We start from the raw sequence: 17,986 nt of genomic DNA, 5'->3' as shown, positions 1-17,986 counted from the left end.
TTGAGTTCATTTGCACACAAAAAAATCATACAATGATGGAAAGACCTGTTTGTTTGTTAATGCAGACAGAGAAGAGCTCCAACTTCTTAATCATAGCCTCAATTTTGTTCCGCACATTGAATATAGTTGTGGAGAGTCCCTGTAATCCTAGATTCAGATCATGCAGGTGAGAAGCATCATCACCCAGATAGGCCAGTCGTGTGAGAAACTCGTCATCATACAAGCGGTCAGACAGTGACAATTATGGTCAGTAAAGAAAACTTTAAGCTCCTTTCTCAATTTTTATTTTTATTCTTTGCCCCTTGATAACCAGCACACTTCTGTATGTTGTAAAAGTGTTACATGGTCACTGCTCATATCATTGCTGAAAATACACGAGTTCAGCTAGAGCCTCTCGGTGGATGCTGCAGAGTACCCAAGAGGACCCAAGTGTCGTTGGGAACAACTGTTGCACGCGCGTTACCACTCCACTATGTCTCCCTGTCATGGCTTTTACACCATCAGTACAGATACCAAGATGAGCAGCAGCTACGTTTGGCTACATACGGACCATTAGTGGAATTCACGCGAGAGAGTAATGGTTAATGTGATTGGATGTTAATTATTTGACTAGGCTACCTGTACTTGACATTGTGTTGTTATTTCACTGAACACTAGATGGTTTAATTTGATCTTTTTGGCAGTGAAACGAGGCTACTCAGGCGAGAGAGAAAAAAACAAATGTACGCATACCCCAGTTTGGGAATACCTGGTGTAGAGGAAGCTGCCCCTAGATCTGTACCTAAGGGAAACTTCACCCTGAAGCGTGGAACAACCAAAACACTAGCTTCAAGCTTTCAAACACCGGTTATCAACGCCTCCGTTTGAACATTGTAGGTGTTATTCATTTAGATGCTCTAAATGTCCATGGTTTGAGGGACTAATTATCAGTGGTGGAAAATGTTTATTCAAAGGGTTTTGCTCATTAATTTTTTGGGTTCCTCAGCAGTCATCGTACTACTCTAAGCAGTTGAAGATTAAGATGGAGGTGAAGAAGAGTCGCCGGCATCCCCTCAGCAAGCCGCCTATGCGCTCTCCGCTATCCATCGTCAAGCAGGAAATGTCCAGCGATGAAGGTTGGTTCTGAGGGGATAACGTTGTAGCACAGTCTGTATTATCTCTGTTCTGGTCTAACACACTATTGCGGATTCCTCTGGCTCTTGTGCTACATGCATTGCAGGCCCGATACAGCCGATATCCCGATACAGCCTATATTCTTGCTTGTATGCGCATTCTGTGTATATCTAGACTGATCTGACGTGTGGGTTTGCTCCTTTCTCCCAGAGCTGTTCTCCCCTTTGCCACTGGATGGCCATGTGAAGAAGGCGGGCCACTTGTGGCAGAACCGCACTCCTAACATCCTGGCTGAGAAGAGTTTCAACGCGGCCGTGGCCACCCTGGAACCCTACTGTGCCGTATGCACTCTGTTCTGCCCATACACCCAGGTAGGGTACAAACCATATACCCAGGTAGGGTACAAACCATACACCCAGGTAGGGTACAAACCATACACCCAGGTAGGGTACAAACCATACACCCAGGTAGGGGGTACAAACCATACACCCAGGTAGGGGGTACAAACCATACACCCAGGTAGGGGGTACAAACCATACACCCAGGTAGGGGGTACAAACCATACACCCAGGTAGGGGTACAAACCATACACCCAGGTAGGGGGTACAAACCATACACCCAGGTAGGGGTACAAACCATACACCCAGGTAGGGGTACCAACCATACACCCAGGTAGGGGGTACCAACCATACACCCAGGTAGGGGGTACAAACCATACACCCAGGTAGGGTACAAACCATACACCCAGGTAGGGGGTACAAACCATACACCCAGGTAGGGGGTACAAACCATACACCCAGGTAGGGGGTACAAACCATACACCCAGGTAGGGGGTACAAACCATACACCCAGGTAGGGGGTACAAACCATACACCCAGGTAGGGGTACAAACCATACACCCAGGTAGGGGTACAAACCATACACCCAGGTAGGGGGTACAAACCATACACCCAGGTAGGGGGTACAAACCATACACCCAGGTAGGGGGTACAAACCATACACCCAGGTAGGGGGTACAAACCATACACCCAGGTAGGGGGTACAAACCATACACCCAGGTAGGGGGTACAAACCATACACCCAGGTAGGGGGTACCAACCATACACCCAGGTAGGGGGTACAAACCATACACCCAGGTAGGAGGTACAAACCATACACCCAGGTAGGGGGTACAAACCATACACCCAGGTAGGGGGTACAAACCATACACCCAGGTATCCTTCCCCTGTTTCATCCAGAAGTTATGTAACCTCCTTCCCCTGTTTCATCCAGCCCCAGAAGTTATGTAACCTCCTTCCCCGGTTTCATCCAGACGTTATGTAGCCTCCTTCCCCTGTTTCATCCAGACGTTATGTAAACTCCTTCCCCGGTTTCATCCAGCCCCAGACGTTATGTAACCTCCTTCCCCTGTTTCATCCAGACGTTATGTAACCTCCTTCCCCTGTTTCATCCAGACGTTATGTAATCTCCTTCCCCTGTTTCATCCAGCCCCAGAAGTTATGTAATCTCCTTCCCCCGTTTCATCCAGACGTTATGTAACCTCCTTCCCCCGTTTCATCCAGAAGTTATGTAACCTCCTTCCCCTGTTTCATCCAGACGTTATGTAGCCTCCTTCCCCTGTTTCATCCAGACGTTATGTAAACTCCTTCCCCTGTTTCATCCAGACGTTATGTAAACTCCTTCCCCTGTTTCATCCAGCCCCAGAAGTTATGTAACCTCCTTCCCCTGTTTCATCCAGACCCAGAAGTTATGTAACCTCCTTCCCCTGTTTCATCCAGAAGTTATGTAACCTCCTTCCCCTGTTTCATCCAGACGTTATGTATCCTCCTTCCACCTGTTTCATCCAGAAGTTATGTAACCTCCTTCCCCTGTTTCATCCAGAAGTTATGTAACCTCCTTCCCCTGTTTCATCCAGCCCCAGAACTTATGTAACCTCCTTCCCCGGTTTCATCCAGACGTTATGTAGCCTCCTTCCCCTGTTTCATCCAGACGTTATGTAAACTCCTTCCCCGGTTTCATCCAGCCCCAGACGTTATGTAACCTCCTTCCCCTGTTTCATCCAGCCCCAGAAGTTATGTAACCTCCTTCCCCTGTTTCATCCAGAAGTTATCTAACCTCCTTCCCCTGTTTCATCCAGAAGTTATGTAACCTCCTTCCCCTGTTTCATCCAGAAGTTATGTAACCTCCTTCCCCTGTTTCATCCAGCCCCAGAAGTTATGTAACCTCCTTCCCCTGTTTCATCCAGAAGTTATGTAACCTCCTTCCCCTGTTTCATCCAGAAGTTATGTAATCTCCTTCCCCTGTTTCATCCAGAAGTTATGTAATCTCCTTCCCCTGTTTCATCCAGCCCCAGAAGTTATGTAACCTCCTTCCCCTGTTTCATCCAGACCCAGACGTTATGTAACCTCCTTCCCGTTTCATCCAGACGTTATGTAACCTCCTTTCCCTGTTTCATCCAGAAGTTATGTAACCTCCTGCCCCTGTTTCATCCAGATGTTATGTAACCTCCTTCCCCTGTTTCATCCAGATGTTATGTAACCTCCTTCCCCTGTTTCATCCAGATGTTATGTAACCTCCTTCCCCTGTTTCATCCAGACCCAGATGTTATGTAACCTCCTTCCCCTGTTTCATCCAGCCCCAGAAGTTATGTAACCTCCTTCCCCTGTTTCATCCAGCCCCAGAAGTTATGTAACCTCCTTCCCCTGTTTCATCCAGCCCCAGAAGTTATGTAACCTCCTTCCCCTGTTTCATCCAGACGTTATGTAAACTCCTTCCCCTGTTTCATCCAGAAGTTATGTAACCTCCTTCCCTTGTTTCATCCAGCCCCAGACGTTATGTAACCTCCTTCCCCTGTTTCATCCAGAAGTTATGTAACCTCCTTCCCCTGTTTCATCCACCCCCAGAAGTTATGTAACCTCCTTCCCCTGTTTCATCCAGAAGTTATCTAACCTCCTTCCCCTGTTTCATCCAGAAGTTATCTAACCTCCTTCCCCTGTTTCATCCAGAAGTTATGTAATCTCCTTCCCCTGTTTCATCCAGACGTTATGTAACCTCCTTCCCCTGTTTCATCCAGCCCCAGACGTTATGTAACCTCCTTCCCCTGTTTCATCCAGCCCCAGACGTTATGTAACCTCCTTCCCCTGTTTCATCCAGCCCCAGAAGTTATGTAACCTCCTTCCCCTGTTTCATCCAGAAGTTATGTAACCTCCTTCCCCTGTTTCATCCAGCCCCAGAAGTTATGTAACCTCCTTCCCCTGTTTCATCCAGACGTTATGTAACCTCCTTCCCCTGTTTCATCCAGCCCCAGACGTTATGTAACCTCCTTCCCCTGTTTCATCCAGCCCCAGAAGTTATGTAACCTCCTTCCCCTGTTTCATCCAGCCCCAGAAGTTATGTAACCTCCTTCCCCTGTTTCATCCAGCCCCAGAAGTTATGTAACCTCCTTCCCCTGTTTCATCCAGCCCCAGAAGTTATGTAACCTCCTTCCCCTGTTTCATCCAGACCCAGACGTTATGTAACCTCCTTCCCGTTTCATCCAGACGTTATGTAACCTCCTTTCCCTGTTTCATCCAGAAGTTATGTAACCTCCTGCCCCTGTTTCATCCAGATGTTATGTAACCTCCTTCCCCTGTTTCATCCAGATGTTATGTAACCTCCTTCCCCTGTTTCATCCAGATGTTATGTAACCTCCTTCCCCTGTTTCATCCAGACGTTATGTTATCTCCTTCCCCTGTTTCATCCAGACCCAGATGTTATGTAACCTCCTTCCCCTGTTTCATCCAGCCCCAGAAGTTATGTAACCTCCTTCCCCTGTTTCATCCAGACGTTATGTAAACTCCTTCCCCTGTTTCATCCAGAAGTTATGTAACCTCCTTCCCTTGTTTCATCCAGCCCCAGACGTTATGTAACCTCCTTCCCCTGTTTCATCCAGAAGTTATGTAACCTCCTTCCCCTGTTTCATCCACCCCCAGAAGTTATGTAACCTCCTTCCCCTGTTTCATCCAGAAGTTATCTAACCTCCTTCCCCTGTTTCATCCAGAAGTTATGTAACCTCCTTCCCCTGTTTCATCCAGAAGTTATGTAATCTCCTTCCCCTGTTTCATCCAGCCCCAGAAGTTATGTTATCTCCTTCCCCTGTTTCATCCAGACGTTATGTAACCTCCTTCCCCTGTTTCATCCAGCCCCAGACGTTATGTAACCTCCTTCCCCTGTTTCATCCAGCCCCAGACGTTATGTAACCTCCTTCCCCTGTTTCATCCAGCCCCAGAAGTTATGTAACCTCCTTCCCCTGTTTCATCCAGAAGTTATGTAACCTCCTTCCCCTGTTTCATCCAGCCCCAGAAGTTATGTAACCTCCTTCCCCTGTTTCATCCAGACGTTATGTAACCTCCTTCCCCTGTTTCATCCAGCCCCAGACGTTATGTAACCTCCTTCCCCTGTTTCATCCAGCCCCAGACGTTATGTAACCTCCTTCCCCTGTTTCATCCAGCCCCAGAAGTTATGTAACCTCCTTCCCCTGTTTCATCCAGACGTTATGTAACCTCCTTCCCCTGTTTCATCCAGCCCCAGAAGTTATGTAACCTCCTTCCCCTGTTTCATCCAGCCCCAGAAGTTATGTAACCTCCTTCCCCTGTTTCATCCAGCCCCAGAAGTTATGTAACGTCCTTCCCCTGTTTCATCCAGAAGTTATGTAACCTCCTTCCCCTGTTTCATCCAGAAGTTATGTTTACTCCTTCCCTTGTTTCATCCAGCCCCAGACGTTATGTAACCTCCTTCCCCTGTTTCATCCAGAAGTTATGTAACCTCCTTCCCCTGTTTCATCCAGCCCCAGAAGTTATGTAACCTCCTTCCCCTGTTTCATCCAGCCCCAGAAGGACTCTCTGTACCTGTCTGACAGCCCCAGTGCCCCCAACCACCCCCACACTCCCGGCTGCGGCAGCCGCACCCACCCGCTGGTCCCAGAGATGTGCTTCAGCGCCGGGCCGGACAACACTGAGCCGCTGCCCTCCAACTCCCACACGGGAGAAGACTGCACCAGCCCGCTGATCTCCTGCTCCTTCTGCAACCTGCAGGTCCACTCCAGTGAGTAAAGAAAAGATAGACACGTTGATATTGACTGATACAGACGGGCAGGAAGATGGCCAGACGGACTGATAGATGGGTAGAAAGGCAGGCAGGCAGTCTGTTTATCAGTCAGTCAAAACAATCGCATTGTCTTCTATAGATCAGTCAGTCAAAACAATCGCATTGTCTTCTATAGATCAGTCAGTCAAAACAATCGCATTGTCTTCTATAGATCAGTCAGTCAAAACAATCGCATTGTCTTCTATAGATCAGTCAGTCAAAACAATCGCATTGTCTTCTATAGATCAGTCAGTCAAAACAATCGCATTGTCTTCTATAGATCAGTCAGTCAAAACAATCGCATTGTCTTCTATAGATCAGTCGGTCAAAACAATCGCATTGTCTTCTATAGATCAGTCGGTCAAAACAATCGCATTGTCTTCTATAGATCAGTCGGTCAAAACAATCGCATTGTCTTCTATAGATCAGTCGGTCAAAACAATCGCATTGTCTTCTATAGATCAGTCAGTCAAAACAATCGAATTGTCTTCTATAGATCAGTCAGTCAAAACAATCGCATTGTCTTCTATAGATCAGTCGGTCAAAACAATCGCATTGTCTTCTATAGATCAGTCAGTCAAAACAATCGCATTGTCTTCTATAGATCAGTCAGTCAAAACAATCGCATTGTCTTCTATAGATCAGTCGGTCAAAACAATCGAATCGTCTTCTATAGATCAGCAACAGCCAGACTATTTTTATTTAATTTTATTTCACTTATATTTAACCAGGTAGGCAAGTTGAGAACAAGTTCTCATTTACAATTGCGACCTGGCCAAGATAAAGCAAAGCAGTTCGACAGATACAACGACACAGAGTTACACATGGAGTAAAACAAACATACAGTCAATAATACAAATAATGGGGTGCAAAGGAGCTAAATAAATAAATAAACATTCTATATTTCCAACCAGTCCCTCACCAAACAAACAAATCAGTTCCAGGCAGCCGGTCTGTACCAGCCAGTCAATACCAGTCAGTCAGGTCTCCCTCCATGTTTACCTAAGAGGATATTTACTGTGTTCTCCCTCGTCTGTACCAGCCAGTCAATACCAGTCAGTCAGGTCTCCCTCCATGTTTACCTAAGAGGATATTTACTGTGTTCTCCCCAGTCTGTACCAGCCAGTCAATACCAGTCAGTCAGGTCTCCCTCCATGTTTACCTAAGAGGATATTTACTGTGTTCTCCCCAGTCTGTACCAGCCAGTCAATACCAGTCAGTCAGGTCTCCCTCCATGTTTACCTAAGAGGATATTTCCTGTGTTTTGTTCTCTCGTCTGGTTTTTATTCACAAAGCTAATGGTCTGTAGTGTTTGCACGCCGTATTTATCTAAATTCCTATTATGTATTTCCACCCCCTTGGGCCCGAAGCGGGGATTTTTCTCTCCACAAGGATCAAAATGCCAATAAAATTGTTCTAGCTAATTTACTGCCGCTCACCCTGAACTTCCCAGGATTGTTGTGCTGGTGTCCCCCAAAACTGTTCCCTTGCCGAAATGTAAATGGAGTTGTTTTGCGCCTCATTCTCTACTCGCCCAGCCTAGGCTGCATAGCCAACTAGGCTAGCCTGTGTATGGTGAGGAGGCATGTTGCGGGGAGTGGTTAGTGTGCGACACACAGGGAGCGGTTAGACAAGAATGACGAACAGTGATCACTAACCTCGATTTCAATGAGTCTGTGGCGAAGGACATACTGCTCAACCCGGACCAGGCCCAAATCCCCGACACTCGAAAAAGGAAGAGAATCAGCATTAAATGCCAGCGTGCGGGGATACCTGATGAGACTACGAGGGCGAGTGGATCAACCGCTTCTACCCTCCGTTCTATTGGCGAACGTGCAATCACTGGAGAATAAACTGGACGAGCGCCGTTTGACACTATCCTATCAGCGATGTCTGAAGAACCAGCTGTTCATATCATATCCTATGTTTCTACGAGTCTTGTCTGAACAAGGACATGGAAAATATAAATTTAGCTGTTTTTTCTATACATAAGCAGAACAGAACGGCAGTGTCTTTAGTTAACAGCTGGTGCACAATCTATATAAGAAGATCTCAAGGTTCTGCTCGCCTGAGTTAGAATACCTCATGATAAGCTGTAGACTATACTATTTACCAAGAATGTATTTATATTTTTCGTAGCGGTCTACTTACCACCACAAACTGATGCTGGCACTAAGACCACACTCAACGAGCTGTATAAGGCCATAAGCTAGCAAGAAAATGCTTATCCATAGGCTGCACTCCTAGTGGCCGGTGATTTTAATGCAGGAAAAATTATTTCATTTCTACCAACATATCACCTGTGCAACCAGAGGCAAAACAAAATAACTACAATTCACCTTTACTCCACACAGACACTCATACAAAGCTCTCCCTCGCCCTCCATTGGCAAATCCGACCATAACTCTATCCTCCTGATTCCTGCTTACAAGCAAAAACTCAAGCAGGAAGTACTAGTGACGCACTCAATATGGAAGTGGTCAGATGAAGCGGACGCTAAGCTACAGGTCTGTTTTGCTAACACAGACTGGAATATCTTCCGGGAATCATCTGATGGCATCGAAGTTTAACAAATCAGTCACCAGCTTCATTAATAAGCGCATCGATGACGTCGTCCCCACAGTGACCATACTTACATATCCCAACCAGAAGCCATGGATTACAGGCAACATGAAAACTGAGCTAAAGGCTCGAGCTGCCACTTTCAAGGAGTAGGAATACTGGTGTGCAAAAGAACCAAAAGGTAAATAAAAACAACGTGGGGATGAGGTAGGTAGGTTGGATGGGCTATTTACAGATGGGCTATGTACAGCTGCAGCGATCGGTAAGCTGCTCAGATAGCTGGTGCTTAAAGTTAGAGAAGCAGATATAAGTCTCCAACTTCAGCGATGACCGGTGAGATATACCTGCTGGAGCGCTAATCAAGACGCAGAAATCCTGCTATGACGTCCGATGAACCATCAAACAGGCAAAGCTTCAATACAGGAGTAAGATCAAATCCTACTGACGAGCATCAGAGATCAGAGATCAATGTGGTTGCATGAAATGATAATGTGCCCTAGTGGGCTGAACCGGCATGGCGGCTTGTTAGACAAAGGGGCAATGGGGGTCGACCTAAGAAGTCACTACAGAGTTAATAATTATAACAATTAAAATGCTAATCCTTTACACATGAATGCTCACTCATTCGGGAACAATTGCAATCAATCAATATATTTACGCTCAGTGTGTCGTCTTGATCGCTGGTGAAAAGTCTTTATTTTGTAGAATTGTCAGTCTCTCACTCTGTCTTGGTTAGAGGGGATAGTTCAAAGCGACATTCGTTATAGAATGGATGTTTCTGCGGTTGTCGTTTTTCACGTTCAATGATACCGAATTCCTAGCTGCAGACTAGTAATTAATATCAAAGACTTGTTCTTATTCTGTCGGTATCGATAGTCTAAGAGTTTAACCACATGTTATGGTGAAAAGATTCAGCAATGGTCTGCAACCTTTGTACTCCCGTGATTGAGAAAAACATGGTCTACTGATAATTTCTCAAAGTTGGGTTTTATTCGGAATGGCAGAGGAGGGCTGTCCCAGGATGTCTGACCCTAACTGGGCTCAGGGGCGGTCCTCTGATTTAGTTCAAATCAAAAGGGAATTGTATTTTTCTTCATTAAACAGTCCACAATCATATTACCCAATTATACGAACAGTATAATACTCACTCAGTACAACTCATTAGTTGAGTTCCATAGTACTGTCCACTGTACAACTCATTAGTTGAGCTCCATAGTACTATCCACTGTACAACTCATTAGTTGAGCTCCATAGTACTGTCCACTGTTCAACTCATTAGTTGAGCTCCATAGTACTGTCCACTGTACAACTCATTAGTTGAGCTCCATGGTACTGTCCACTGTACAACTCATTAGTTGAGCTCCATAGTACTGTCCACTGTACAACTCATTAGTTGAGCTCCATAGTACTGTCCACCTCATTAGTTGGGTTCCATAGTACTGTCCACTGTACAACTCATTAGTTGAGCTCCATAGTACTGTCCACCTCATTAGTTGGGTTCCATAGTACTGTCCACTGTTCAACTCATTAGTTGAGTTCCATAGTACTGTCCACTGTACAACTCATTAGTTGAGCTCCATAGTACTGTCCACCTCATTAGTTGGGTTCCATAGTACTGTCCACTGTACAACTCATTAGTTGAGCTCCATAGTACTGTCCACCTCATTAGTTGGGTTCCATAGTACTGTCCACTGTACAACTCATTAGTTGAGTTCCATAGTACTGTCCACTGTACTCAACTCATTAGTTGAGCTCCATAGTACTGTCCACTGTACTCAACTCATTAGTTGAGCTCCATAGTACTGTCCACTGTACAACTCATTAGTTGAGTTCCATAGTACTGTCCACTGTACAACTCATTAGTTGAGTTCCATAGTACTGTCCACTGTACAACTCATTAGTTGAGCTCCATAGTACTGTCCACTGTACAACTCATTAGTTGAGCTCCATAGTACTGTCCACTGTACAACTCATTAGTTGAGCTCCATAGTACTGTCCACTGTACAACACATTAGTTGAGTTCCATAGTACTGTCCACTGTACAACTCATTAGTTGAGCTCCATAGTACTGTCCACTGTACAACTCATTTGAGTTCCAGTTCCACTGTAGTTGAGCTCCATAGTACTCCACTGTACAACTCATTAGTTGAGCTCCATAGTACTGTCCACTGTACAACTCATTAGTTGAGCTCCATAGTACTGTCCACTGTACAACTCATTAGTTGAGCTCCATAGTACTGTCCACTGTACAACTCATTAGTTGAGCTCCATAGTACTGTCCACTGTACAACTCATTAGTTGAGCTCCATAGTACTGTCCACTGTACAACTCATTTGCTGATTTTCAACCCTCCAAAAATCTAATTCTTCTTTGATAAATATGGCTTACAGCCAACAAATTACTCCAAATTGGACTGTTTCCCCACCTTTGGTTGGATTTAATTACAGTACGATCTTACCATGTGCACACACACACCTCCCCAGCAGCTGTCTGACCCATTTCGGCTGGCCCCGTGCCGGGGCTACGTTCGGCTCTCACCAGCTGCGGAGGTCAGGTATGGACATGCTGTGGAGACCAACTCACCAAGGCCTTTATCACCACACATCACTTGAGGACCTGCAGAAATCAAGAGGGCGAGGAAGTGTAGAGTGCCAGAACAAAATCATCTCCTCTCACCCCCCACTCTCTCCTCTCACCCCCCCCCCCCCCACTCTCTACTCTCACCCCCCCCTCTCTCTCTCTGGCTCAGTAGATTCAGTACCACTAAGTGTATAAGGCAGACCAGAAGATTAATTTAATCTGTTGATTTATTTTCTCTTGTTCGTACTTGCCGAGTTGACTTGACTTGCCTAGTTAAAAAGTTACATTCTCTCTCTCTCTCTCTTTTCTCTCTCGCTCTCTTTTCTCTCTCGCTCTCTTTTCTCTCTCGCTCTCTTTTCTCTCTCGCTCTCTTTTCTCTCTCGCTCTCTTTTCTCTCTCGCTCTCTTTTCTCTCTCGCTCTCTTTTCTCTCTCGCTCTCTTTTCTCTCTCGCTCTTTTCTCTCTCGCTCTCTTTTCTCTCTCGCTCTTTTCTCTCTCGCTCTCTTTTCTCTCGCTCTCTTTTCTCTCTCGCTCTCTTTTCTCTCTGTCTTTCTTTCCTCTCTCTCTCTCTTTTCTCTCTCGCTCTCTCTCTCTCTTTTCTCTCTCGCTCTCTCTCTCTCTTTTCTCTCTCTCTCTTTTCTCTCTCGCTCGCTCTTTTGTCTCTCGCTCGCTCTTTTGTCTCTCGCTCGCTCTTTTGTCTCTCTCTCTCTCTTTTCTCTCTCGCTCTTTTCTCTCTCGCTCTCTTTTCTCTCTCGCTCTCTTTTCTCTCTGTCTTTCTTTCCTCTCTCTCTCTCTTTTCTCTCTCGCTCTCTCTCTCTCTTTTCTCTCTCGCTCTCTCTCTCTCTTTTCTCTCTCTCTCTTTTGTCTCTCGCTCGCTCTTTTGTCTCTCGCTCGCTCTTTTGTCTCTCGCTCGCTCTTTTGTCTCTCGCTCGCTCTTTTCTCTCTCGCTCGCTCTTTTCTCTCTCTCTCTTTTGTCTCTCGCTCGCTCTTTTGTCTCTCGCTCGCTCTTTTGTCTCTCGCTCGCTCTTTTGTCTCTCGCTCGCTCTTTTGTCTCTCGCTCGCTCTTTTGTCTCTCGCTCGCTCTTTTGTCTCTCGCTCGCTCTTTTGTCTCTCGCTCGCTCTTTTCTCTCTCGCTCGCTCTTTTCTCTCTCTCTCTTTTCTCTCTCGCTCTTTTGTCTCTCGCTCGCTCTTTTCTCTCTCGCTCGCTCTTTTCTCTCTCTCTCTGTCTTTCCTCTCTCTCTCCCCAGGTTGTTATGGTGTTAGTCTGGACACGGTACACAATCAGTCCTGGATGTGTTCGCGATGTACAGCGCTCGCCTGGACAGCGGTGAGTCCCTCACTCAACACAATGCCTTCACCTGAAACAAGTTCCTACAGACTGAAACCGCCGTCTCTATTGACCATCTATAACGTTTTGGAAACGTATATGTAGGAACATCGCTCACCCTGAAACAGTACGTCCTTTCCTCTGTGATTGGTCAACAGTAGAGACCTTCCCTTAAAAACAAGGAAAATAGTACCGTTTGTCAATTTTGAGACGCTGTAGCCGGTACACACTTCCTTAGAATAGTCCGAATGAATCCAAAATAACTCAAGTCTCTCATTCATTTTGACGTTTTGCCTGAGGATATCTGAAGTCGCACATTTTGTGAATCCCCCCGTGTCCACTGCCTACCCACATCCTGACCTCTGTGTTTGTGTTCTCACAGGACTGCTGTCTGTGTAACTTACGGGGAGGGGCTCTGAAGATGACCACAGACAACCGGTCAGTGGCCTTTCCTACCTTCTTAATACCACTGGAATATCGCTATGTTACGTTAAAATGCATTACTTATGTCATTCACTGTGTGTAGTGTCGTCGCCTTACCAGTATCATAGTGTGTAGCTCAGAAATAAACACGAGACTCTGGGCAACACTGGGATTCTATCATCGTCATAGCCCTACGTGACCCTAGGTGACCCCAGGTGTTGTGAACAGTCGGGGGCGCACGTCGATTTGTGTGTCCTCTCCTCTCTACCAGGTGGGTCCATGTGATTTGTGCCATCGCCGTGGCGGAGGCTCGCTTCGTCAACGCCATCGCAAGGGAGCCGGTGGACATCAGCGCCATCCCCGATAGCAGGAAGAGTCTGGTGAGTGGAGAGGGAGGGAGCCAAACTCACTGGGTCATGTTCATTACATACCAAACAGTAGACAAAATAACTAATACTGAGGGACTACCTGGAGTTGTCCAATAAGAAACACACTTTTTGTGTGTGTGAATCCCTTTAACATGTTTTAACTGTTTTCCCTAATGAACAGCGCCCTGGTCCATTTATTTTTGTGTGTTGTGTTTTATATTGTCGACGCGTTAACACAGTCATTTCAGCCAGACACACAAAAACCTTTTGACCTCCCTTGTATTGAGGAGCCTCAATACAGGAGGTGGGATTGGCTAGGATTAGGCCTATGCGCCCCCTAACATGCTCCTAAACTGTAACTACTCTCCCTGGTCTCTCACTCTGTCCATCACATGCTTACCTCTCTTCTCCCACTCTCATATCTCATTCTCACTCCTCTTTCTCTCTCACTGTCTCACTTTCCTTGGCCACTCCTCACTCTCTCTCTCTCATATCTCATTCTCACTCCTCTTTCTCTCTCACTGTCTCACTTTCCTTGGCCACTCCTCACTCTCTCTCTCATATCTCATTCTCACTCCTCTTTCTCTCTCACTGTCTCACTTTCCTTGGCCACTCCTCACTCTCTCTCTCTCATCTCATTCTCACTCCTCTTTCTCTCTCACTGTCTCACTTTCCTTGGCCACTCCTCGCTCTCTCTCTCTCTCTCTGACACATTCAATTCGTTTTTTAATGGTGTAGAATACCCTCAGTGCATCTCTCTCAGTTCATTCACGGACTCGTTTAGGTATCCAGTTGAGTTTATTTTTAAACCTAAGTAATTGTAGTGTGTGTAGTTCTCTATATATTTTGTACCAATTGAGAACTTTGGTCTAATTCCCTGAGATCTCGATCTTCTCTGGAAAATCATTGTTTTACTCTTTTTGGGGTTTACGGCCAGGGCCCAGGTCTGGCAGTACTGCTCTAGCAGGTCCAGGCTCTGCTGTGGGTGACAGCAGGCACAGGTTATCTGCGAAGAGCAGACATTTAACCTCTGAATTGTGAAGACTAACACCAGGAGCTGAGGATTTTTCTAGAATAGTGGCCAATTCGTTGATGTAAATATTGAAGAGTGCAGGGCTCAGATTGCAACCCTGGCGAAGGGTTGCTGCATGTATTGCCAGTATACATTGATGCACTTAGGTTGGAGTCCTTAAAACTCGTTTTTCAACCACTCCACAAATTTCTTGTTAACAAACTATACTTTTGGCTTGTCGGTTAGGACTCTATTACTTTTACATATTATTTCACTTACAATTCACTGTGTCACAATGGGTCAGAAGTTTACATACACTCAGTTGACTGCTTTTAAACAGCTTGGAAAGTTCCAGAAAATAATGTCATGGCTTTAGAAGCTTAGGCTAATTGACATCATTTGAGTCAATTGGAGGTGTCCCTGTGGAGGTATTTCAAGGTATACCTTCAAACTCAGTACCTCTTTGCTTACATCAATGGGAAAATCTAAATTCAAAAATCTAAAAAAGAAAAGAAAAGGTCTGAAGGTACCACGTTTGTCTGTACAAACAATAGTACGCAAGTATAACCACCATGGGACCACGCACCCGTCATACCACTCAGGAAGGAGATGCGTTCTGTCTCCTAGAGATGAACGTACTCTGATGGGAAAAGTGCAGATCAATCCCAGAACAACAGCAAAGGACCGTGTGAAGATACTGGAGGAAACGGGTACAAAAGTATCTATATCCACAGTAAAACGAGTACTATATTGACATAACCTGAAAGGTTGTTCAGCAAGGAAGAAGCCACTGCTCCAAAACCGCCATAAAAAAGCCAGACTACAGTTTGTAACTGCACATGGGGATAAAGATTGTACTTTTTGGAGAAATATCCTCTGGTCTGATGAAATAAAAATAGAACTGTTTGGCCATAATGACCATCGTTATGTTTGGAGGAAAAAGGGGGATGCTCGCAAGCCGAAGAACACCATTCCAATCGTGAAGCATGGATGTGGCAGCATCATGTTGGTGGGGTGCTTTGCTGGAGGGGGGACTGGTGCACTTCACAAAATAGATGGCATCATAAGGATGGATAATTATGTGGATATATTGAAGCAACATCTCAAGACATCAGTCAGGAGGTTTAAGCTTGGTCGCAAATGGGTCTTCCGAATAGACAATGACCCCAAGCATACTTCCAAAGTTGTGGCAAAATGGCTTAAGGACAACAAAGTCAAGGTATTGGAGTGGCCATCACAAAGCCCTGACCTAAATCCTATGGAAAATTTGTGGGCGAGCAAGGAGGCCTCCAAACCTGACTCAGTTACACCAGCTCTGTCAGGAGGAATGGGCCAAAATTCACCCAACTTATTGTGGGAAGCTTGTGGAAGGCTACCCGAAACATTTGACCCAGTTAAACAATTTAAAGGCAATGCTACCAAATACTAATTGAGTGTATGTCAACTTCTGACCCACTGGGAATGTGATGAAAGAAATAAAAGCTGAAATAAATAATTCTCTCTACTATTATTCTGACATTTCACATTCTTAAAATAAAGTGGTGATCCTAACTGACCTAAAACAGGGAATTTTTACTAGGATTAAATGTCAGGAATTGTGAAACACCTTAGCCAAATATGTTTAAACTCAGTTCATGTAAACTTCCGACTATATGATCGGTCGTGCGATGTTTTAATATAAATCCAATTTTTCTTTTACTAAAGACATTGTGTTTTTAAAAGACATTTTAGAACTCTTACATTTATAATACCACTATAATACTTTCCAGGTTACTGTTTACACAAATGCCTCTGTAATTGTTAGGGTAAAATTGATCTCCGTTCTTAAGGATTGGGGTTATGTGTCCTTGATGTCAAGGACGTAACCTAAACCCAGTATCAAATGGGTATCAGTATCAGTATCAAAACAGTTTTAATATAACCAATTGACATTTCGCTCTAGTGAATTCGAGCATCTCATTTAGGATGCCGTCAGGCCTGAAGATTCGTATTGAGCTCCTGGTCAGGAATTGAGGAGTCCAATGGATTTTGATTGTCCTTTATTGCTCCATTCAACTTCTCATGAATTTGGCTTTGTTCTGCGTTTGCATCAATTTGAACGGTGTTGTAGAGCGTTTTAAAATGGTCTGTCCATATGTCACCATTTTGTATCGCTAATTCCTATTGTTTAGATTTTTTTTTATTTACATTTTGACAGAAGTTGTTTGTGTTTATGGACTCTTCAGTTAGTCAGCTGCTTGCTGTGTCAGCTGCTTGACTTTATTTGTTCTGAGTGTGCCTCTTCTCTCTCTCCTTTCTCCTTCTTGGTCTCTTCTCGCTTTCTCATTCTCTGTCTCTTGCTCTCTCATTCTCTCTCGCTCGTTCTCTCGTCTGTCTGCCTCTCTGTTCTCTCTCTCTCTCACCCTGTTTTCTACCCTCCATCTGTTCTGTCCCTCTCCCCCTCCTGGATGGATTGTGTGTTTGCGGTCCGAGGAGCAGGAGGACTATGGTGAATAATAGATGCAAAACTGTCTGAATAATCAGGAGTCATTTCTCACTGCGCTAAATGATCTGCATTGATCCTGCTGGCAGGAGGCAATTTCCCATGGCTGCCGCGCTGCTGAACAAACTGCTTTCTTCCTTACTTTTATCCCTCCATCCCTTAATCCAAATCGACTTCACAGTCAATTGCACAGCCTTTGCAGTGGCATTGTCACAAATCTACAAGCAATGTTGTAATCTATGAAAGGAAGTGAGGATTGTCTCTTGAATAATTTACATCCACCCGCTGTCAAAGCCACGTTTCCGAAGGCTGTGAAAAACCGTCCCACCCTCTTAAAGATTGGATGACTGGGCCTGTCTCTGTGGTACATGTTTTGTCCTAACCCGTTGATATTTGCTTGTATTCAGAAAAGTGTTTCAGTCTGTGTTCCTTTTTGAAAATTCTGGGATAAATGGAAGGGTTTAAACTAATTGGAACGCAGCACAAACCCTCTAAGAACACCATGGTACCTTTTTTTGTTTTTCCTCTCAAGTAAAGTATATATCCCAAGTCGAATGGGACACTTTGTGTCGATTCATTCATTAGTGCAGAGACTGGTGAGCACTTCTACTCCATATTATACTCCTTGGTTACAAAAAACTTTCTAGAATGTTTGGCCCCAACCCTAAGATTTTTGAGAATTATGTCTGCCACATTTGTTTTTAATTTTTTATAAAGTTTACTTTACAATTGAAACATAAAAACTCTGAGGAAGTTATATGTAATGGCTTTACCAAAGCCGGCAATGTCTGAGGGGGGAAATTAGCAAACAAACAGATAAATGTTTGAAGTCCAAAATCCCCCCCGTGCTACCCTTTGGTTCGTTCCGTCTGTGGAGTCCATCTCGTGATTCTGGCCAGTGGAATATTAAATCGGGAGACTGTGGGGCCGCTGATATACCTCAGAGCCAGGGCCCTATGGAGGGCTTTGAGGCGGGGAGACCTGCAGGGTGGGGTT

The 17,986-nt window shown here is 45.1% G+C and overlaps 1 protein-coding gene across 4 annotated transcripts in view; it reads left to right on the top strand.

Moving 5' to 3' along the window:
* The window catches only part of LOC123997156 (lysine-specific demethylase 4B-like), a 90,793-nt gene that overhangs the window by 57,462 nt on the left and 15,345 nt on the right, over positions 1 to 17,986 (top strand). For 3 of the 4 annotated variants that reach the window (XM_046301275.1, XM_046301281.1, XM_046301258.1), the window contains exons 12-17: positions 986 to 1,115; positions 1,324 to 1,484; positions 5,979 to 6,195; positions 12,626 to 12,705; positions 13,088 to 13,143; positions 13,400 to 13,508. In XM_046301275.1, coding sequence (XP_046157231.1) covers positions 986 to 1,115; positions 1,324 to 1,484; positions 5,979 to 6,195; positions 12,626 to 12,705; positions 13,088 to 13,143; positions 13,400 to 13,508 — 753 coding nt within the window. The remainder of the gene's footprint in view (positions 1 to 985; positions 1,116 to 1,323; positions 1,485 to 5,978; positions 6,196 to 12,625; positions 12,706 to 13,087; positions 13,144 to 13,399; positions 13,509 to 17,986) is intronic. The other variant, XM_046301268.1, reaches the window with a different exon arrangement.

Source organism: Oncorhynchus gorbuscha, linkage group LG02 (assembly GCF_021184085.1).
Source record: "Oncorhynchus gorbuscha isolate QuinsamMale2020 ecotype Even-year linkage group LG02, OgorEven_v1.0, whole genome shotgun sequence".
NCBI lineage: Eukaryota > Metazoa > Chordata > Actinopteri > Salmoniformes > Salmonidae > Oncorhynchus > Oncorhynchus gorbuscha.
The sequence above is the reverse complement of the archived record's forward strand: the minus strand, read 5'-3'. Positions and strand labels throughout refer to the sequence as shown.